This window comes from Bos grunniens, chromosome 13 (assembly GCF_055505025.1).
Source record: "Bos grunniens cultivar Pamir isolate PY7600 chromosome 13, Bosgru_T2T1.0, whole genome shotgun sequence".
NCBI classification, from domain to species: domain Eukaryota; kingdom Metazoa; phylum Chordata; class Mammalia; order Artiodactyla; family Bovidae; genus Bos; species Bos grunniens.
The window spans coordinates 70,769,928-70,792,769 of record NC_141177.1 but is presented as its reverse complement, the minus strand read 5'-3'; the positions used below and the strand labels follow the sequence as shown (position 1 = coordinate 70,792,769).

Genomic DNA, 22,842 nt, shown 5'->3' with positions numbered 1-22,842 from the left:
AGTATTCTTAGCAGGTGACCATCAATTGCACAATCATGACCAAGAAAATCTTTGGTTCGGCCCTGACACGCTAAGGAGCAGAGGAGAAAACACACAGAACTTTCAAATTAGCTAACTATGCAAACTTGTGTTGAATGCCTATAAAGGTAGCTATTTTTTGTGGGGGTAGGGGGAGAAGCCAGCGATCTCTCAAAACAAATATCATGGGAACGGTACTAATCAAGATTAACTTCACAGAGAAAACTGCCAAAGGGAAATTCAATATTTTAATTTACATTATCTGATTATCTTAGTTGGACAATGAACTTGACCACGTGTAAAAGCAAGTTAACATTCTTAATATCGACAAGAAGGACAATTCACATTTAACAGATTTTCATCCCTCTCCTCACCTTTTTTTTTCCCTCCTAAATCCTAGGGGCTCAAATAATTGGCCACTGCGGAGCTTCTCAAGAATCTCTCAGCTCATAACATTTAACATCCTAGAAAAAGAATCTAGCACCGTAGGGGAAAGTTAGTTGCCAGGGAAATGGATCATAAAGCTCGGAATGGCCTGAAAATTGCAACGGATACAGCAAAGTACCAGAAAGAATATGAATGTTATCTAGGGGTGCGTACAATAGGAAACATTTTATACGTACTCTTACCAAGGAGAGCAGTCCCTTTTTCGCTCGATTAATTGTAGCTTAGATTCACTATCACATTTCTTGCCTGATAAGAGACAACTGTGTATATTCCAAGCCTGAAATGGACACAGACCTTTCATCCCCACTCCTGGCAACCTTCGAGGCTATCTTTTCAAACATGCCTGAAATACAAGCAGATCCTATTGCCTCCAGAGTGCCCCAGCTGATAAGAGTAACTTTCCTATCAAGACTAATGAGCCCCGAGAAAACTGAGGCATACTTTCCTTTCTTAAGGAATCCCAGCTCTCGACTTCTCCCAATAAACTCTACTCTAGTTTGACGACGTGTAAAACAACCACAATCACATTAATTATTAAATTACAGGCTGCATATCAGACAAACCACCGTGATTACGTAAAAAATTATGTCTAATTTCTGCAGAGTACACCTGGCTATTTTAATGTTTTGTAATTATCTCCTCCTCCTTTTTTCCTCCCCCCGCCGCCCCCCCCCCCCCAGGAAAAGGATTTTTGCAAAGGGTAAGACAAGAGGAGCGGACAATGTAGCAAGAAGAGATCTGTAAACGGGCCACGAGAGCTCCAGCAGCCCCGAATTTCAAATGACACGAGCGTGCACGCGCCCACCCCACCCTGGGACGCCGCGCCCCGCTCGCCGATCCCCGCGGGCCGGACCCCACGCCCAGACCCCGGGTTCCCGAGTTCGGCTCTCTGGTCCCCGCTCTCCGCCCCACCCCGGGCTCCGCCGCTCCTCCGGACGCGCTCCCACCTCTCCCCGCATCCAGCGCCGGCTCCGAACCCCAGGGCGCGGCCGAACCGGAGCCGCCCCCCGCGTCCCCAGGGCGCAGGAGCGCCGCCGCCCGCCCTCTCCCTCCGCGGAGCTCCGGACCAGCGTCCCGGAGGCGGCCGGGCGGCCACACTCACATTCTGTCGGGAACTAGCAGGCGGCCCTCGACCATCATGTCCGGGAGGAAATCCAGCTTGAAGGCAGAAGTCATGTTCGCGGCGCGCGCTCTGCGCTCGGGCGCGGGGGGCGGCGGTGCGCGCGGCCGAGCGGCGGCGGGCGGCGCAGACGGGCAGGGACAGGTGCGCGCGGCCTCCCCGCGGCGGCCGCCCGAGCCGGCACTTGTCACATTCTCTCCACGCCGTTCTCCGCCAATCCCCGCCGACACCCAGCGCCCGGGCCGCGGGCTGCCGAGCGCCAGGTGCGGCGAGCGGGGGCGGAGCGCCGCGCCCGCCGCGCAGCCGCTTAACCCCTGCGGGCCCGCGCGCCCGGCCCCCGGGGGGAGGAGGGCGCGGCGGGACCGCCCCCTGGACAGATCGCCGCCTGGCCTGCGGTCCTTGGCGTCCAGACTTGCACACCCGTCCCCCGCGCTGGCTGTGTCCGGTCCCGTTTCCAGGCGCCTGGCAGGAGGCCCGAATGACCGCTTGTCGTGGGTTGAATGCCACCGTATTGCCCAAGCCCCGTGCACGCCACGAGCGCACCCGAACTCCCCAACGGAAGCCACGAGAGACGAATCATCACCGGGGTTAGTTTAAATGCTCATCGGTGGGCTGCGCTCGCCCGTGTATGAACTCACCACAATAACTGAAATAGCACTCGGTTGAGCCAAAGTAAATATCAGAGAAACGGCTCAAGTTGACATTTGGGGACTTTTCAGTGCTTCAAGGAGAAAGATGCACGAATCCCTGCACGATTATACTTCCTTCTGTATCATCTTGAAAACATTGAGACGTATACGGGACTGAAACTAAGAATGGTAAATCACCTTTTCTTTTAAAACGATACATCACGAATTGGTCATTTCCAAGTATTTAACACAGTGATTAAAAACCAAGAGTGGCTTCATGAGTGTTGGGTCTGTAATGGCCATGAAGCTTAAATACTCATTTAAGATCTGTGACCAATTTACTAATAGGAATTGGGAAACAGGACAGAACTCTCAGGAAGACAAAAAGGGAGTTCAATTTTCCCAAGTGATTTGTGAACATTTTTAAAAGATAAGTATAAAGTGATGTTCTAATTTGGCGGCCTCGTGACTGTTTTGTTGCTGCGTTTTTTAGATGAAACTGAAATTTTCACAAGGTCAGAAGCCTGTAAAACTTATTTGTAGCCTGTTTCACATTCTAAAGTAACCTCATAAATTGCATACTAGAAGTTTCATAGCTTGTCTCTTTTGGTAATCACTTTGAATTTTATTTTGAAATGATGTTTCACACCTAGGGGTGTAGTCAGGCAGCAGAGGGTTAAACAGGTCACGTGGCATTGTATCACGTGGCTTTAAGTGTATCTGACACCATTATATGGAGAAAAAAACTGTTTTTCTCACCAATTTCTTATGTTATAATGAGATAGGATAATCTTTAGAGCTTATGAAGGAATATGGATATTTATATACCAGTATGAAATCCACACATCAATTGAAAATCCTGCCTTGAGCAATTTGGAATAATAGGCCTGGTGTACTCAGGTCCATACATACTTAATTGACTTGATTTTCTTCTTCAGCTGAGCAATGTACTTGGCTTTTGACTGAGATCATTCTAAGATAGGTGGAGGGCTAGGACCAACCTTCCTCTTAAAATATTGCCTTTCTGTGGAACCAGGTCTAGATTCATAAAGAACTGAAAAACAGATGCAGTAAAATGAATTCTTATACCCAAATGCCCCAACTTTTCCTAATAAGTTACATTTTCTCCCTACCCTCGCTACTGCAGACTGTCTTTGAAATTGTAAGAATTTTGTTGGTCTTTCAATAACCTTGATAAAGTAATTAGCCAGATAAATGAGACAAACCTCGACAGTTCCTGATTTTGAAGATATGATTTATATAACTCCCAAATGTAGATAAGCAGCTGACTCTATAATAAAATTATCTGAAGAACGAACGAACAGAACTGGCCTCCAGAACACAACTGCATTCATCAAAAAGGAAAATATTTTCCAGGCTGCTATGGAATGAAGCTCCATGCACATCTACATCCTAGAAGGTAGAAAAAGCTTCATTAACACGTGCACTTCTGAAATATTTATTTTCTCTTTAATTGCATGTGAATTAGTTGGGAGACGCTGTAGGGGAAGGCCTCTTACTGACTTAAGCCTTCTCAGCAGTTTGTTAAATTCTAGGCTCCAATCCCTCGAGGCAATAGTGGATTCAAAGCAGCTTTTAATCATACTATAAGGAGGGTGAGGAAGTATGTAAGTAGGTCATAGGGAAAGAACCACGAGTGCATAGGTTACTGCCTTATTTAACAACTACAGTGTGTCCCAGAGTTTTCAAAGCACATTTGCTTTGGCCATGTGAAGTCAGAAGCAAACCCGGGGTCAGATATAAAAGAAGACTGGCTCGTACATGAAATCCAGTGACAACGGGAACGAAGGGAAGCTTTGGATGTAGCTGAGCTGAAATAGTTGGGATGCCAAATACGTAAATAATAGAGTGACTGCATAGGCTCTTAATGTAGGTGCCAGAGAGAAACAAAGTCCACACACGTACATACACCCCATAGAGGTGTGTTTCTATGATCACAGCACCTCCACACTAGCCGTTTTCAAAAAATACAAAAATTCAAAAGCTCTTGAGCTTAAAAACAAAACAAAAACATCCAAACAAATACCACTTGATGAAAAGCTTCAATCTATCATTTCTCTGCTTTGGCAGAAGGAAAAAAAAAAAAAAAAAAACCTAACAACTAGACGCCCGCCCCCCGCCCCCCACCCCGCCACCTCCTTTTAAAATTTTCACTCTGTAACGAGCCATCAGGTATTATGATTTGGTAGTTGGAATTATTTTGCAGAAAGCTCGACTGAGCTGCTGCTAAACACACGGGGTTCAGAGACGCTATTTTATTGCCAAGGTTCTTACCAACAGCAGTGAAAGAGGGTGAGGCCATGGTGAGCCCCCCCTCCTGGACCCAACCTGGTGGGTGACACCTCTGTGTGCTGACCACCCTGGGGACCAGGCAGTAGGGAACCACGCAATTTCCTCACCATTTTTGCTTCACTGTAGAAAAACCTTAAGCTGGTCCCTAAGCCCATCCCCCTACCTTCCCTAATTGTCTATTTTTTTTAATCAACTTGCTATTCATTTCCCAAACAAAAGGCAATTCAAGAATTGGAAGCACTTCAAGGGAAAGTTTCTGAATGACCTCATTTTATACGAGGCCTTCCAAGGCAATCGGGTGCACGGTGCTGTTTCAGCACTGCCCCCCTTCGCTGCCCGCCGCCCCCCACAAGCCTCATCTCAAACTGAGTTTTCTCCCATGGTCATTGTTTGAGCACTGAATTATCACTGATAGTAAAACACACACACAAACACAACCTCTCAAAAGAAACACAGTGCTAATAAATGCATTTTTACGTGGAGTATACACTGCTCTGGTGCAAAGTATTCTATTTCCGTCACCCGCCTTCATCAATGCACCAGGATAGAGTCCCTGACTATAAACATTCCAACATTTTTGCGCAAAGTTTATACCGTAACTTAAGAGACCGGGGCCCGATAGTGATACATGCTTATAACCCAACAGCTAATCTTCTTCTCCTGCAGACATCCCTGTGTATTTTACAACAAATTTCCATGTTTTAATTATTCCCACTTATAACATCACGGGTCGCAGCCTCTTTAAAGCCGCAGACGGTCGGCCATGCAGCTATAGATGTACGCATCCTATTCCATCTCCTCAAACAGGCCCCTTCACGACAGGGTTTTTCTCCCCTCACTTCTGGCTCTTTATTACAAACTAGAATCCAAAACATCTTTCCCCATCACCTTTTCAAAGTCAAATTTTATTAACATAGCTGTTCCAGTTAAAAAAAAGCCCAGTGTGCTGAGAGTCATTTGGAGCAAGAAAGGCCCTAGAAGGGACGTGGGGAATGGGATTCCCATCACTGGGGGTTTTCCAGCCAACAAATGTGAAATCCACATGAATTTTAAGTACCTGGGAAAGTTTCTTCATGGCCATGTGTTTGTTTTTGGCTTACCCCAAGTTTCATCAGCAACTTGCAAAAATAAACAACTGTGTCTTTTTCCATGTGCTTAAAAACCCCTAAATAGATCCTTAAGTGATACATTATAAAGTATATTTTCTTAGCTCCATAATAAAGGTACCTCTTAAATACTTCTATCACCAGTCATAACTTTAAGATGATCTTATCATCCGCTGCCCCTGACCCCCCCATTTTGAAAAGTTCTGGAATAGTGACTTTATCACATTCCTAAAAGGACTTCAGTAAAATCACACTACAGTAAGGATGACATCGTGATCAAACTCTTATTTTACATTTTTTTTTTAACGGGAATTTTCAGCCGTTGGAGAGCAGCTGCTACTGGCTTTTTGCAATCTTGTGTTTTTCTGAATCTGTTTTCCACAGAGCCGAAGACATAATGGTGAACTTCCCTCCCATCTGAAGAGACCCTCCAACGGAAGATGGGTTGTTTGTGTACATACCTTCGCACTTGGAAATGAGGTGCCCCTCTAGGGTTTCCAGAAGCTTCCACTCCAAGGGGATGAAATGCTAACACTGTGGACCTGGCAGGCCTCACGCCCAGCCAGCTCATCACTTCCCTCTCGGCCTTACATTTCCCTTTTCCTTTCTTCATTATCCTTGCTGCAGCCTTCTTTCTCTCCCTCCCCCCTCAGCTTTCTCTTTCTCTCTCCCGCTTTCTCTCTCCAACGGAAGCCAGACAATGCCAGACAGCCTTCCTCCACAGCTGCGGCGCTGAGGAGGCAGGTGACCACCAAAATGACCAGTCTTGGGGGCTCATCTGTCGGGGAAGTCAAGTTTGCCTGGACCAAGGCTGCGTTCTCAGCTAGGAACAGCTGTCTCTGGGGTGCCCCCTCTTCAGACATCATCATGGGGTGGAGGGGGGAGGATGTAAGACCGTGTCCCGCAGAGTGAATAAACAGGATTTGAAAACTGGGGAGGAGAAGACGGGAGAAGGGGTGGGGAGGAGAAGAAGGCTGGCCTGGTGATGTGTGCATGGAGGCACTCAGAAAACACAGCCTCCTAAGGAATGTCCCAGCGGCCTCTCAAAGATGCTGAGATTTGTCAAGACTGTATCGGGTACCTTTATCTGGTGCCAGCCTGGCGGCAGGAACAAAATTTATAGCTATCAGGATGGGGTTTTGAGTTCCCTGGCAATCGGCCCTTGAACCACCCCCTCCCCCAAATGTTTTCCCCAATTGGCCAGAAGTTCTCATTTTACTGTCACGTGCTATAAATTTCAAAAAGAGAAACTACCGTTTGACAAAAGACAACAGCTGAATGGCGACAGCTGGGTGGATATAGCAGTAGGCATAACGTTAGGTCCAGAGAGCGAGCGCCAACAGGTGGGGGTGGATAAATGGAGAAAGGAAGTTTTAAGCTTTCCTGGAGGGATTGGGGGAGTAGTCTGAAGCTGATCTTGGCAAGAATCAAAATCTGGAACTGAGAGGGACTCTCCGGAGGTCTGAGAGCCCCACTGGCCTCAGTGTCTCTCCTTTTTCTGAACAAATACATCTTGAAGAAGAGGAAGGATTAAAGAGACCAAATGCTTGGACTGCATGTAAAACAAAGCACATTTACCCACATGATGATGGATTCCCCATCAAAGAGCTTTTCCTTCCAAGGATCAGAAGTCATCTGATACGGTGCATGCAGATTCGACTCTCTAAGACAAAAGCTACTTGCAAGTGGACTGAAATAGATAAGACTTAAGAACCAAACCTGTTGGATTCTGCATCTGATTCTGTCAGAGCAGACTAACACTGGGAACACGTCACTGAATTTTCTGATCGATCGTCTAGATCTTTGCATGTGCTTGGCCATCGTTTCCTCCTAGGGATGAATGGCTGAAAAAAATCAAACTCTACCATGATCCTCAGATGAGAGGTACAATGTGTTAACCTAATTATTACAACAGCAATTACATAACCAATCTATTAAAGTGACATGTAGGTTGAAAATACATTAAGGTTTTGAGCACAGGAAATTTATTTTTTCTCTATAATATAGTTCAAATCTGTAACTATTTTTAGCTTTATGATAGAGGTTTTTGAAAATCCCAAATGACTTTTTCTTTAAATTTGCTTGTGATGCTAATTCCTATGAAGTCCATTAGGGGAAAATAATTCTTTTTTCTTCTTCTTTAAAGAACTACCCAAAACCTTTATGAAAAAGCAGTGTAGTGATCTACCCAAGCTGAGTGGAAATGTGTTATCTTGTCTTATCTCTACGGATGAGTGCAAACCTTTATGTGACCTAATCAGTTAGTCTCTCAACACTCCCTGGTGGAGGCTAACAACTGCATTTGCACCGTATCATAGGAATACGGTGAAGTGAGAGCAGAGGAGCGATGTGAATGACCCTCTGGTCTGAGGAAGAAAGGGGATGAAGTGAAGGAGTTTTGTTTGGCTTTGTTTTAATAACAAAGATGAATCCAAGGTGTTCCAAGGACAACGTCTCCCTCCTGCTCCCTCCTCTGTCCTTCAAGACCCCCTCCCCTGCAATACACACTGCTTGATACCTTTGTGCCCACTGTTCCTGCTCTGTTTCAGGACTGTTGTGAGCTTCCTAACTGCTGAGATTATGTCACACAGGGTATCTGTTGCTTGGTTGGTTCTGGTTACAGTATGAAAGATTTTGGTCCCTGATGTAGGTTAAAAGACACATTTTAATTTCATTATGCTTCAGATTGCCCTACTGTTCCTTCCAACATGTGTTCCCATTATACAGATTAAAGCATGAGAAAAGTGAGGCATAGGTGTTTTAATTCAAAGACCTCAAGGGAGTTTTAAGAACTCAGAAGCAAAAATGGCTATGGTTTTCCCTTTCTTACTGTACAGCTTCCCTGCTATGATACTGCTAAGTCGCTTTAGTCGTGTCCGACTCTGTGCGACCCCATAGACAGCAGCCCACCAGGCTCCCCCATCCCTGGGATTCTCTAGGCAAGAACACTGGAGTGGGTTACCATCTCCTCCTCCAATGCATGAAAGTGAAAGTGAAGTCGTTCAGTCGTGTCTGACTCTTTGCGACCCTATGGACTGCAGCCTACCAGGCTCCTCTGTCCATGGGATTTTCCAGGCAAGAGTACTGGAGTGGGGTGCCATCGCCTTCTCCAGGTATGGACAAATTGAAGTGCACTGTGAAAATGTGGCACCAGAGGAAAATATGACTTTCAAGTGTCAAATATCCAACAGTTGTACTTTCAAGTTGGCCACGGAGGAGTTTGCCTGAGTCCTTACTTAGAATCCCTTCCACAATGAGTCATGTGTCTAGGGGTATTACTTTCCCCCTTTTAGTGTGAAAAGTGTTAGTCACTCAGTTGTGTCTGACTCTTTGCACCCTCATGGACTGCAGCGTGCCAGGCTCCTCTGTCCATGGAATTTTCCAGGCAAGAATACTGAAGTGGGTAGCCAATCCCTTCTCCAGGGGATTTCCAACTCCAGGATCGAATATGGGTCTCTCTCTTGGTCTCAGTTTTTTTGTCTTTGAAATGGGAATAACATAACTACCATTATCTCTTAGATATCTGGGAGGATTAAATTATATAAAATAAAAGAGATCCCCTAGTGTAGCATCAGATACAGAGTCAATCACGTTTGGATTTATTCTTAATTCCAATTACAATACTCCCACCTCCCAATCTTTATTCAAACCTGGAACTGGCAGATGGGTAAGAAAAGAGAACAGCAGTCCTAATCCTTTTGTCCTTGTAGTATTAACGTTTTCACTGATACTTCTAAGGCCAGCAGCCCTAACCCAGGGCGGGAAGAAGGGTACAGTTTATACAGGACGGGCACTGAGCATCTGGCAGCTGGTGACAAGAGCTCCATCCCTTTTGATCAAGTCAGTTTCCAAAGAGAAAGTCAAAATGAACCCTAATTGCCACCACCAGGAGTTCTCACCGTCCATCACCAGCTCAGTGCATTTCCACTCACAGAGATGCTTCCTAAGTCATCTCTGAATGAATGGGAAAGCCATGTCACAGAACCCGAAAGAGCTGAGGTCCCAGACCAAGATATTCAGAAAGCAAGGCGTGACGATGACGACACCTGCAAGCACCTGTATTGCTGAGATGGGCAGTTTTGCAGGAGGGATGACAGGCATCTGATTCTTTCCTGCAGCAGGTACCATGGTGCCCCTTCGCGTCAGTTCACACACCAGCTGGGAGCCAGCAATGCCATCCGTAAGTTTCAACATAGTTTCCACCGATTCAAATCCCTTCTCAGCCAGGGATTTGAAAAGCCACAGCTATCGATAACTTCAAACCTCATGCTCTTCATGTTCATGATAACAAAGTTTGCTGAACTGAATGATTATGGAGGAAAATTGTGGTTTTTGTTGTTCTCCGAGAGCACACTGGCATATCCTGCTTCCTAAACTGCAGTGATTCATCACGACCCTAGGCAGCCAATCATGGGCGGGTCACCATGGAAGGGGGTGAGGGAGCAGCCGAGCTGTCCTGGTAACACATGCCACTCTGGGCTGCTGTCACCCTCCCCCACAGATGCTGTTCCCCATTAGCTATGATGGTCTTGACATACAAGAAAATGTGCTGGGATAAGTTACAGTCAGAAGAAAGCTCTGGATCAGATAAACATACCTGTACAGAACAACCCCTGATGACACTGCATGAAGCAGAAGGCTGCATTTGGGCACAAAGGGTCCCTCATCTGAAATCAGGGTTAACCAGCACATTTCTGAGTGGAGTAGAGGTTCAGACACACACACACACAGTCTCTCCCTCTTACATGTACATCTAGCTTCCATCTCAGCCTGACCTCTGGAGATGAGTACCGTGGGATCAGAAAGGTGTTTCAGCTCCAGGACACTTCATTTCAATTCTTAATGGGCTACAGCCCTGAAACCTCACATACGCGTTCCTTCCTCTGACACCCTCTTCCCCATGTCAGTTAAATGAAATGCCACGGATCTTAATCCCCTCCAAAAACCACTGCCTCATCTTTCCTACAGAATAAAAGTCACTGCGAGTTCAGAAAAATTCCCAAAGCCAATAATAACCAAGAAGGAAGCAATCAATAGTGTGATGAAAGGAGAACCCACCTCCCCACCCTCAACATATCCCCCAGGAATTACCAAAATGCAGAAAGAAATTCAATGAAGGCTAATCAAGATGATCTAAGACGTTACTGCCACAGAGTGAAATATACTTGTTACCGTTGGAAGAAGGGCAGATAAATGCTGTGGGAGCCGCAGGAGATGCTTCTTAACAAACTGCTTTCTGTTAATGACTTTTATAGAAACCTCTACACCAGAAACTGAGTCTGATATTTCTGGTTTTCTCACTGTTGTGATTATATCAAATCGAGGTGTGTTTTCTGTGGACAGATTCTGACCCCCTAAACATGGAGAGATCATTCCTGGGTACCACGCTTGCTTTTGGATTTTACCTTCTTTTCATCAACCTAGGTGTTTCCAGGGCTGTGAGCAATGAACTTTCTATCAGCCACATTTTCACTTAATTAACCACCCTGATTACAATAATTAGTATTGATTCACTCTTCCAATGACTTCCTAGGTATTCCAGCACAATCTGCACTTGCTCTAAAGTTCTAGATATGAATATTAATCAAAGGCCTTTGTTTTTCAGCCCCAAAGGGATATTATGCAATTGTATGCACTCATATTTTGAAAAGGAAAAACTGTGAGGTTTCATTTTCACAAATAAAAGAACTCTTTGGATGTTGAGGTTACATATCTCGCAGCCTGTGGTCTGCTGAACACAGCTGCGTATTCCCAAGGCTCCTGTGTGCAAGGACTCGGGTGCAACTGTGACTCTATTGAAAGAAGCCGTTTTCCGAGTTTGACTCATCTGTTCTGTTTCTGCAAGTCTGGGCTTAGGATTAAAATTCACTTTGACATTTGTTTAGGTCACCTTGGAAGGGAATCATCCCAACACAGAAGTTGATGGCAGGATACAGATTGCGTATCTTGTTACTGTTGTGGAAATAGATGTAGACAAGTTGGCCAACTTCCGGCCATCTCCCACTCCCCCATCAGGCTAGAGGACAAGATAGCTGTGTGTTGGACGCTGGAATGGGGGCCTCAGAATTCTGGAAGCTGGTAATGATTGGGTCAAAGCACGAGTGGGTAGGGGGTTCCCTTGTTCTTGGACCTAAGATGATCATCCAGGGATTAAAGTGAATAGATCACAGATGAATGATTATAATTTAGTCAAAAATTTAACATGGAGTTTTCTAAGGTATTTTTTTATTTCAGCTTGCTTCTGACAGGCAGCTGGGAAACACAGGACACTACTTTCTTTCCCCCAAATCACAAAAAAATTGCTTTGTGACCTTTGATTTAGAAAAAAAAAATTTCCCATGAAAGAAGAATCTAGGTGTGCTGGTAACAGTGGGCCAGTTTCAGATAGAAAGCTTCACCAATTACCGTTTATAAGCTCATCCAAAAGCAATTATTGGCATACCCAATGGAATGAGCTGTTCATATCCCTTTGGAAGTAAGAGAACATAATCATAAAATCCACTTTACTTACCATGGATAACTTTAAAAATATAATTATTCTACAGATACGTTATGGGTTCAGCCAGGCTCTGAAAATATTATCAATAGAAAATTTATGTTTGAGAAGGCAATTTATTGAGCTTGCAACATGAATTTTCACAATTTTGTATTAAATATAACATTTCAGCCTAAGTTTGAAAAATTGAATGCATGTCTAAACTCTGAAAAATAGTGAATGTTTCATAGCTGGTTTTATAAGGACTACATCTTGCTCCTTATTTACTGGGTACATCACTAATCTGAACACAATATAATCCAAGAAGAAATATTTGTAATTAAATATATCTACTTTTTAAAATTTGCCCTTTAAAATAATTTCCCTTCTGTTTCTAAGTATTAGGTTCTAAATCTCAATGAATTTATGAGTATTTTTCAATCTACTGCTCTGGCACAAACAGCTAATTAAAGCAAAACATTAAAATGTTAGAAAAGACATATTCTTTATGGAAACAAATGTCAGTGATATGATTTTCATGTATATCAATTACCATTTAATCTTCTAGGATCAGTTCCTTTATATCTAGTTTGAGAATAAAAATGTTTTTAATGTTGGAGAAGTTTGAAACTGATTTTTCTATTTTTTATTTTTGAAGTCTCACTGTTTTCACCTGAGAAACCATTGCCCATGTTATAAAAGGAAAGATTTTTGAAGATGTGAGACATGTTTGCCCTGCGTAGAAATGCATTTTATAAGCACATAATCATATATCAAAAATCAATATATTCTGTAGAGACCTTTAACTTAACGATTTAACAGGCTGGCTAGTGATAGTTTGTGACCAAAATTAGGAGGGCGAAAGTTCTGACTTCTCCTTGAATTTCTAAACTGTTTATGTACCTGGATGCCAAAAGAGGAAGCAGACATCAGAAATCATAATTTACTTAAACATTAGAAATATTCCTCTTAACTTTGCTTTAGTGCTATGTTCCGTAAGTCCACCAAACAGGCATATTTTAAATCTCCAAGCATTAAATACTGTAGAGGCATGTCTGATAACAAGGTATTTGCTAGAATGATAATGGTATTACAAGCGTTCTCAATCAATGAGTTTCTTTCTGTAGTTTAACAGAGAGGTAAGTAATAAATCTCTAACTTAATCCAACCAACATAGCTGCAAAATGCAAAAAGCCCTATGAACGGCAGATATTAAATTTTTCAAATGCACAAAACCACAAACAAGCAGTCCTAAAAGCTCTTCAATCTGGATAGTCTATACAAACAAGATTAAAACAGATAAAAAGGGTGTTGAGAAAGAAGAAGAAAAAAAAAAAAAAACCCAGACATGCATTAAGCTAGTTTGACAGCTCCATTGTTCAACGGGTCCCATTGTCAGACCCATAGATGTATTCAGTGCTACAATGTCTGCTAGCAAATAAACAAAAGACTACATTTTTCAAAGCAGGATGCCAATTCTATCATAATTCTTTCTCTGCTTCCCCAAAGGTGGCTCATTCTTGGTAAGCGGTAGGACCCTTACACAGATGCAGGAAACAAATATTTGCTTTCAATACAGAGGGACCCAGGACGCCATGCATGAATAGAGGTCTTTAAACAGGTACACATTTTGGCAAACAGTATAAAGTGATCCAAACCTGGTAACACAGAAGGACTATTTAGGTAGGCTAAGTCCAGATTAGAGCGGTATCTGGAACGCAAGTCTAATATGGAGTCTCCTTAGCTCCTTTCTCGCTGAGTATTCCATGCAGAGTGCATAATAATGAAAGAGGCTTAGACATTGCAAAGGAAAAGACAAACCCAGAGCCAGATTCGGAGCCTTTAAAATTATCCACTGGCCGCGCACAAATAGCAGCAAGCAAATACATGATATGCTTGCAAAAGGCAACTCCTGCAAATATAACTCGTCCACAGGAGTCCTTCTCCTTTCTCTCGCTTGCTCTCTCTTTCTCCCAATCTCTTGGTCTCGATTTCGTTTCCCTCTTTCCCCTCTCTCTCTCTAGATTCTTTTTTATTTTTTTCTTCTAAGATAAGGAAGCTGCTTGATTCTGACCGTGATGACAGTCTCAGCCAGCTCTGAAAACTAGCAAGGCATACATTAAAACAAAGAACACAGCAACATACCTTAAAAGCAGCTCTTCATTTCTCATAGTAACAGCGGATTTGGGACAGCGCATGCTTTCTGCACAGATACACTGATAGTCTCAACAAAAGCCAGTTCAGAAGTGCGCTCCAACATCAATGCCACAGTAGCTGTTCACTAATGTGCGCTCCCCCCTCTCTCTCTCCCTCTCTCTCTTTCCCTCCCTCCCTCCCTCTCTTTCTCTCTCTCTTTCCTCACTCTCTTCTCTAGTCAAATTCTGAATGGTAGAGCAAAGGGGCTCCTGCAGATCCACTAAGTAGAAATAATCCTCTCTGACAAGTTATGTTGTCTAAGCATATTTTTACATTAATACACCGTGCTGCCTATAGGGGTCTTGCTTGCATTCGCTTGAGCCTGGCTGGTGTGAGTTCTCCTAATTACCATCTTCAGAAATTGGAAAGAAAAATAAGTCACTCATTTACCTCTTTGTCTTATACATTTCACAGCAAAACCAAGTACATGTTTTCTCTTTGCCATCCACTGTCAGCAAGCCTCGCAGATGACTCACACAAGATGTGGGTGGGTCAGGGTGCTAAAAAGGAATTTCTGCTTCTCTTTTTTGGGACGCTGAATTCACAGCTGGATTCATCTCTTCCTCACCCCTTGTCCTCAGAAAGAGTGACAAGGTCAAGACCCTTAGCCCCACTCTGGATTGAGGATGGGGAGGACGGAGGTTGCAGAAACTTGGAAAGATTTTAACTCTGTGAGCACCAGAGTTTTGGAGATCAGGGCATAACCCACCTGCAGCAGGACTTCTAAAAGAGGCAGGTAATGCAAAGATTGTTTGGTCATACTGAAATCCTAATAGACAGTGGAGCATATTCCTCAAAAGACCAATTAGAATGCTCTTTTCCAAAATAAGAAAAAACTCCTGCTTCTGTATTTCATTATCCTCACTGGGGTTAGCATATACAGTTAGCCAAGGAAATACACACTGTACTTGTGTTTATTGGAATTATAAGAATTCCAGGCATATTAACCAAGTAAAACAGTAAGTTAAACACACACAGGAAAGACAAGATGCTATGGATGGAATAGTCAGTTGTCCAAAACTGCAAATGAAGGCTTTGCTCCAGGAGGTGTGTGCTGATTGGAAGCCAAGAATGCGCTCAGCTTGGATGGAGCGACACAGAACACAGCCTGAAACAGAGCTGGCTCACAGAACACTGGTTTCCCCACTCCCGGGATCCAACACGTCACCTGTTCTCATCAGCACAATCGTGCACCTCAGTAATAATCTGGACTCAAAATATTTGTGGGAACAATAGTGGGGTGGGGAAAATCATGGTGCGCCCCATTATCCTCTCTTTTGGAGATCTGGAATGCACCCCAGTATCTTTTTTTAAAAGATTTTGTAAAATGTGGACCATTTTTTTAAGTCTTTACTGAACCTGTTATAATAGTGGTTCTATTTTTATGTGTTTTGTTTTACTGGGGGGACAGGGAGCATGTGGGATCTTAGTTCCCCCACTAGCGACTGAGCCTGGACCCCTGCACTGGAAGGTGACGTCTTAACCACTAGACCACCAGGGAAGTACCACACCCCCAACATCTTCCTAGATCTCTGACCTCTGAACTTAGTCTTGGCCCACAGATAAGGAGATGAAGATGTTCTAGAGGGTGAAGATGATGCTCTCAGGGTTACTGCCCGGTAATCACGCTTAGTTTGTCAACAGGGCTGATAATAACAAGCAGCAGTGACTGAAAGCAGTCCCCATTCCCATTTCTAGATGGCAAGAAGATCCCATGGTGAAGCACTGGACTGCGATCAGAGAATGAAGCCACAGCTCTGTCCTTAAAACAAGCAGATTTTCACATTGCCTTCCTTCATCATCATGTCTGAGAGTTAGAGAGTGAATATATAAAAATGAAGGACCTTGCCAGGGGAGACGTACTATGTACAACCTAAGGTACTCTTTTGGAGCAAGATCAACATCATGTAAATGATTTGGAACCAGAGACCCTGCAGAGAGAGGGTTTTGAGCTATCTCCCTAGTCACCTGTGTTGAGAGCTGAGGCAGGGCTCACCTCCCGTCTCTAGAACTCTCTTTGCCCTGTAGATAAACAGGGGCAACAAATGCTCATTTTATATTTTTAATTAATTTATTTTAATTGATTGCTAAATTTATACTTTATTATTAATACATATTTATTATTTATTATATATATCACTAATATCACCCAGCTGTGCTGGGTCTTTGTTGCTGCATGTAGGTTTTCTCTAGTTTCCGCGAGTGGAAGCTACTCTTTGTTGCAGTAAACGGGCTTCTCATTGTGGTGGCGTCTCCTGTTGAGGAGCACAGGCTCTGAGCCGGCGGGCTTCCGTAGCTGTGGTACATGGGCTCAGTTGCGCTGCAGCATGTGGACTCTTCCTTGACCAGGGACCGAACCCATTTCCGCTGCATTGGCAGGCAGATTCTTAACCCTTGGACTGCCAGGAAGTCCTGCTCAGTTATTTTAAAGCCCTGGAGGTGTGTATAATGAAACGATGTATTCCGTTAGTGCAAATATTAACAAAGAGTGGAATGAGTGGCCTGACACAGGCCGTGGTTTTGTGCATCAGAGCAAAGTAAAAATACACTGTTCTGACACAAAACCCTATTTTAATACTTCCATCCAGTTTCTGACAGGGCTAAACTCCGAGGCAAGTACTAACATGTAGCACTAATGCATTTGCTAATCCATAAATAGATTCTTAGCACTGGAAGCCAGGGCTGCTGTGCATGGGGCTATTCCTCTAGTGAAATGAATTATGGATCTGGAGTAGCAAGGACTGGGATGGAATCAAACCATTAAATATTTTATATTCCCTCCACTTCCATTTGAGTCTAGGCACCTAAATAATGAGAAAGCTATTGAGGTAAGAGTTTAGTGCTTATCCAAACACCAGTAAGGTGACACATTGGGGGTCTTACACTCTCCAGCTGCCTGTGCTGAACTTGGGGATAGAAATATGAGTGAATATAAGGCAGGTGTGCATAGGTATCCTCTGACTCCAGATCCACACTGGATCAATCTTTGTATTCTTAATCCACCCAATAGAATAAACGACATCTAGCTGATTCTTAATAAGAGTTTGTGAAATAAAGGAATGAATAAACGAATGAATTTGTTTTTAACACTTGAGAAGACTTTTATTTTCCATATGCCTTTATGTGCTCGCATGCTCAGTCTCTTAGTCATGTCTGACTCTTTGCAACCCCATGGACCGTAGCCCAGTAGGCTCCTCCTTCCATGGAATTTTCCAGGCAAGAATACTGGAGTGGTAGCCATTTCATTCTCCAGGGGATCTTCCTGACGCAGTGATGGAACCTGATGAGTCTCCTGCATCTCTTGTACTGGCAGGTGGACTCTTTACCCCTGTGCCACCTGTAGTTGGAGAAGGCAGTGGCACCCCACTCCAGTACTCTTGCCTGGAGAATCCCATGGATGGAGGAGCCTGGTGGGCTGCAGTCCATGGGGTCGCTAAGAGTTGGACATGACTGACAGACTTCACTTTCACTTTTCACTTTCATGCACTGGAGAAGGAAATGGCAACCCACTCCAGTGTTCTTGCCTGGAGAATCCCAGGGACGGGGAGCCTGGTGGGCTGCCGTCTATGGGGTCGCACAGAGTCACTCGGACACGACTGAAGCGACTTGGCAGCAGCGGCAGCAGCACCTGTAGTTGCCGTAACAATCATGGGGTGGGGCACCACTCCTTCCACTAATTCAAGCATTCCACCGGCACAGCTCACAACCCTGAGAAGGCCTTCCCTGACACTTTGCCTATTTCCCTGATGAATCCCTACAACACTGCGGGGTGTGCACAGCTGGTCCTGTTACCTGCTCTGCTGAAAAAGTTCAGGCACAGAAACAATGCCCACAGAAGGTGGATAATGACAGAGCATGGGAGCCCTGTCTGGGCACCTGTTCTTTCTACTGGGTTGCAGTGCGACTCAGCAGCCCCACTGTGCCCAGGGGTGACAGACGCAACTGGGAAGGCAAGCCTTTTGAGTGGTATTGTAATGAAGAACTTCACACTTTTCTCATGTGACACTAATAACCTTAGAGCAGTAGTCTAACCTTCTTGGCGCCAGGGACCAGTTTCATGAAAGACAATTTTTCCATGGACTGGGGGTGGGAGTGGGGTGAGGGAGTGGTTTCCAGATGATTCAAATGCATTACATTGTGCAGTTTATTTCTATCATTATTACATCTGCTCCACCTCGGATCACCAGACATTAGATCCTCAAGGTTACCTATCTTAGAGGACAGATAGTAAACGAATAAAAAAATTGATTTGAAGGTTGTTTCTGGGCTACTAGTATTTGTCAATTTCTTTCAAAACTTTATTTCAAATACAGTTTGAGTTGAAACTAGACAGACTAAGCACTTTTGGAGACCAATATTTTGAGGTCATCTCCTATAGGAATTAATTTTTAACAACCCTGATGATTATTAAATTTGGTTTGTAGGGGAAAGTTTTTAAGAGGATAAGGATTATAGCAGTAATTAGCAAAGAACAACAACAAAAACGATTTCAATGCTCTCTATATCCAAGAAGTTTGTTATTAACTGTAGAAATTAATTGTTGAGCTAATAATGCAAGCTTGGTGAGGGAAACACTGGAGAGGTACAGCAATTGAGAAGTATGGAGCTGAGCTGAGATTTCGTGACCTTTCTAGATATGCGCTTCCTAAAAAAAATGTTTAAAGCTGTATTATGAGTTTCTTTATATTGTAGGTAATTTCTGGGATTAAAAAGCCAAATTTCCAAATCCAACAAAAAATGAATTCAACTTTTTTCCGCCTTCTGTGCCTTGTCTTTGCATTTTGATATGTACATTGCAAAAGTAATGGAAAATACCATTTCAATAGAAGGGTACAATATGAAGTGTTCGACATGTAGGACCTGGCTGCATAAACTCTTTTGATTAAACGGATGGGACACTAGGGATTTCCCTGGTGGTCCAGTGGTTAAGAATCTGCCTTTCAAAGCAGGGGATGCAGGTTCAATCCCTGACTGAGGAACCAAAATCCCACACGCTGTGGAGCAACCAAGCCCATGTGTTGCAACTACATGCCCACGTGGCATGCAGCCTGCATGGCACAACTAGAGAGAGCCCATGCCCCAGAATGGAAGATCCACAGGATGCAATGGAGATCCTGTGTGCCACAACTGAGACCCAATAATAACCAGATATAAATAAATAAGTACTAAAAAAAATAAAAGGATGGGACTCTAAAAAACATCTAGTCTGCTCCTCAGATTCCCGTCAAAAAAGAACCATCTTGGAATGTGGAGGCACTGAAGATATTAAATCTATTTAGTTGCTAGTTTCAGATACTGCCATAGGCCATTCAGGCTGCTAAAGCAAAATGCCACAGACTTGGGGCCTTGAAGCAGCAAATGTTTATTTCTCATGGCTCTGGAGGCTGGGAAGTCCTAGATCAAGGCACCAGCCTGGTCAAATTCTGATGAAGGTCCTCCTCCTGGTTCATAGTGGGCACCTACTTGCTTTGTCCTCATGTGGTAGAAGGGATGAGGGGTCTCTGTGGGGTTTCCTTTATGAGAACACTAATCCCATGCATGAAGATTCCACCCTCATGACTTAATCCAGAGACCCCACCTCCTAATGCATTGGCATTGAGCTTTCAACATATGAAATTCGTTGGGGGTGGGGGTGGGGGGTTGTCACAAACATTCAGACCATAGCAGACATCAAGAATTGCCAGACTGAACTAAGAAACATACCACATTGTTATGAAAGGTAGAAAGAACACACAAAGTCTGTGAAGCGAATACAAAGCGCCAACCAAGGTGTACGAGAAATGGATTTGCTGCAAAGACCATACATGACCCCTAGGAGGAGCTCAGTAAAGTGTTAAGTGCCTGTGTGAGGAGGTGGGTGTCCATCTAGAGCTGACGTCAAACAGAAGACACAAAGTTCCCCTGACCAGGTCTAAGCTTCCGAGGAAGGGTCTCCGTGGACAGAATGAGGCAAAGCAGTGAAATCTGCACGCAGGAGCCAGAATGAATGGAACACGGGAGCAATCCTGTGCTTCCAGACCCCATGCTCCCTCCTGCCTTGAGAGGAAAGACCTCCAAAGCCCCAAGGATACAAGGATCACAAATCACTACTGGACACACAAAATTGACAGTTGGTTTAATGTAAGACCTCGGTAGCCTTACCAAAGAAAGGATTTGATGGTAATCTGAAGATCTATGTAACTGGAGTTCCTCTCACTGGAGGACTCAAAAAGCACCTCCAAGTCATGATTAAGGAACAGCTGTCCCTGTGAGCAACCCAAGGGCCCCACGTTCCACATGGATATTCCTTCTCCAAGCAGTGGGATGATGTACTCGTTTTGCAAAATGGAGATGTTTTGCTAGAAGTGGGGCCTGGGGATGAGTAATTAGTAAGAATTATTGTAAAGCCCCTTCAAAAGATCAAGTGTCATATTTATCAATGAGTAGGTGTAAATAATAAACCAGGAAGTACTTAGAGCTCCAAGATACCACTTGAAAATAGGCCCTAGATAAATTTAAGAGGTTTTATTATTATAAAGAGTAATAATAACTTGCTTTCTATAGACAAGCAGGGCTGTGAAAAGACACCATGAAGTGAGTTTGGAGATCTATTTCCACGTAGGTGGGTCTGTGAAAGACAATGAGAAGAAAGTCAAAGATTTCCCATGAAAATGGTTACCGTAAGTAACCCTGCTGATAAGATAACTAACTTTGGCTTGTGAATTCATTGTTTAGTTGCTAAGTCATGTCCAACACTTTTGTGATCCCATGGACTTCAGTCCACCAGGCTCCTCAGTCCATGGGATTTCCTAGGCCAGAATACTGGAGTGGGTTACAATTTTCTTCTCCAGGGGATCTTCCTGACCCAGGGATCAAACCTGTGTCTCCTGCATTGACAGGTGGGTTCTTTAATAGTGAGCCACCAGGGCTTGTGAACTCATATGACATCATAAATAACACATTCACAATTGAGTGGTCATTTTTGGCCTAAAGTTTTGCCAAGGGCCACCCCTGGGCATATCAGAAATCTTGGGAAAACCACAGGTGAATACATGTAAGTTAGGCATTCATATTTGCATGGAAAATGGGCTACTTTATTATTGCGGTTACAGTTGGATGGTATCATCGACTCAATGGACATGAGTTTGAGCAAACTCTGGGAGATAGTGAAGTACAGGGAAGCCTGGTGTGCTGTAACCCAGTGGGTCACAAATAGTCAGACGGGACTTAGCAACTAAACCACAACAACAAAGACAGACACATGCACACACCGTCACCTTCTGCTCAGGCTGGCACATCCCAGGAATTCTGTAACTTGACTACTATCCCATTTGAATGCAGAGTTCCAAACAATAGCAAGGAGAGATAAGAAAGCCTTCCTTAGCTATCAATGCAAAGAAATAGAAAAAAACAATAGAATGGGAAAGTCTAGAGATCTCTGCAAGAAAATTAGAGATACCAAGGAAACATTTCATGAAAAGATGGGCACAATAAAGGACAGAAATGGTATGGACCTAAGAGAAGCAGAAGATAGTAAGAGGAGATGGCAAGAATACACAGAAGAACTATACAAAAAAGATCTTCACGACCCAGATAATCATGATGGTGTGATCACCAACCTAGAGCCAGACATCCTGGAATGCGAAGTCAATGGGCCTTAGGAAGCATCACTATGAACAAAGCTTGTGGAGGTGATGGAATTCCAGTTGAGCTATTTCAAATCCTAAAAGATGATCCTGTAAAAGTGCTGCATTCAATATGTCAACAAATTTGGAAAACTCAGCAGTGGCCACAGGACTGGAAAAGGTCAGTTTTCATTCCAATCCCAAAGAAAGGCAATGCCAAAGAACGCTCAAACTACCGCACAAGTGCACTCATCTCACACACTAGTAAAGTAATGCTCAGAATTCGCCAAGCCAGGCTTCAACAGTACATGAACCATAAACTTCCAGATGTTCAAGCTGGATTTAGAAAAGGCAGAGAAACCAGAGATCAAATTGCCAACATCTGTTGGATCATTAAAACAGCAAGAGAGTTCCAGAAAAATATCTACTTCTGCTTTATTGACTATGCCAAAGCCTTTGACTATGTGGACTACAACAAACTCTGGAAAATTCTTAAAGAGATAGAATATCAGACCACCTGACCTGCCTTTTGAGAAATCTGTATGCAGGTCAGGAGGCAACAGTTAGAACTGGACATGGAACAACAGACTGGTTGCAAATAGGGAAAGGGGTACGTCAAGGCATCATGAGAAATGCTGGGCTGGATGAAGCACAAGCTGGAATCAAGATTGCTGGGAGAAATATCAATAACCTCAGGTATGCAGATGACACCACCCTTATGGCAGAACGTGAAGAAGGACTAAAGAGCCTCTTGATGAAAGTGAAAGAGGAGAGTGAAAAAGTTGGCTTAAAACTCAATATTCAGAAGACTAAGATCATGGCATCTGGTCCCATCACTTCATGGCAAATAGATGGGGAAACAGTGGAAACAGTGTCAGACTTTATTTTTGGGAGCTCGAAAATCACTGCAGATGGTGACTGCAGCCATGAAATT

At 43.8% G+C, this 22,842-nt stretch overlaps 1 protein-coding gene across 46 annotated transcripts in view; it reads right to left on the bottom strand.

The window, feature by feature from the left end:
• CELF2 (CUGBP Elav-like family member 2) overlaps nt 1-22,842 on the bottom strand; it is a 560,158-nt gene that overhangs the window by 315,697 nt on the left and 221,619 nt on the right. For 12 of the 46 annotated variants that reach the window (XM_086334891.1, XM_086334890.1, XM_086334892.1 and 9 more), the window contains exon 1: nt 1,568-1,822. The exons of 14 other annotated variants lie outside the window; for them this stretch is intronic. Coding sequence is in view for 18 of the 32 variants with exons in the window: in XM_086334854.1 (XP_086190980.1) it covers nt 1,568-1,641 (74 nt within the window). In the remaining 14 variants the exon portion in view is untranslated. Of the gene's footprint in view, nt 1-647; nt 1,314-1,412; nt 1,523-1,567; nt 1,823-6,094; nt 13,495-14,253; nt 14,409-22,842 lie in introns of those variants that run through there. 20 more of the 46 variants (XR_015139872.1, XR_015139874.1, XR_015139873.1 and 17 more) reach the window with 8 other exon arrangements.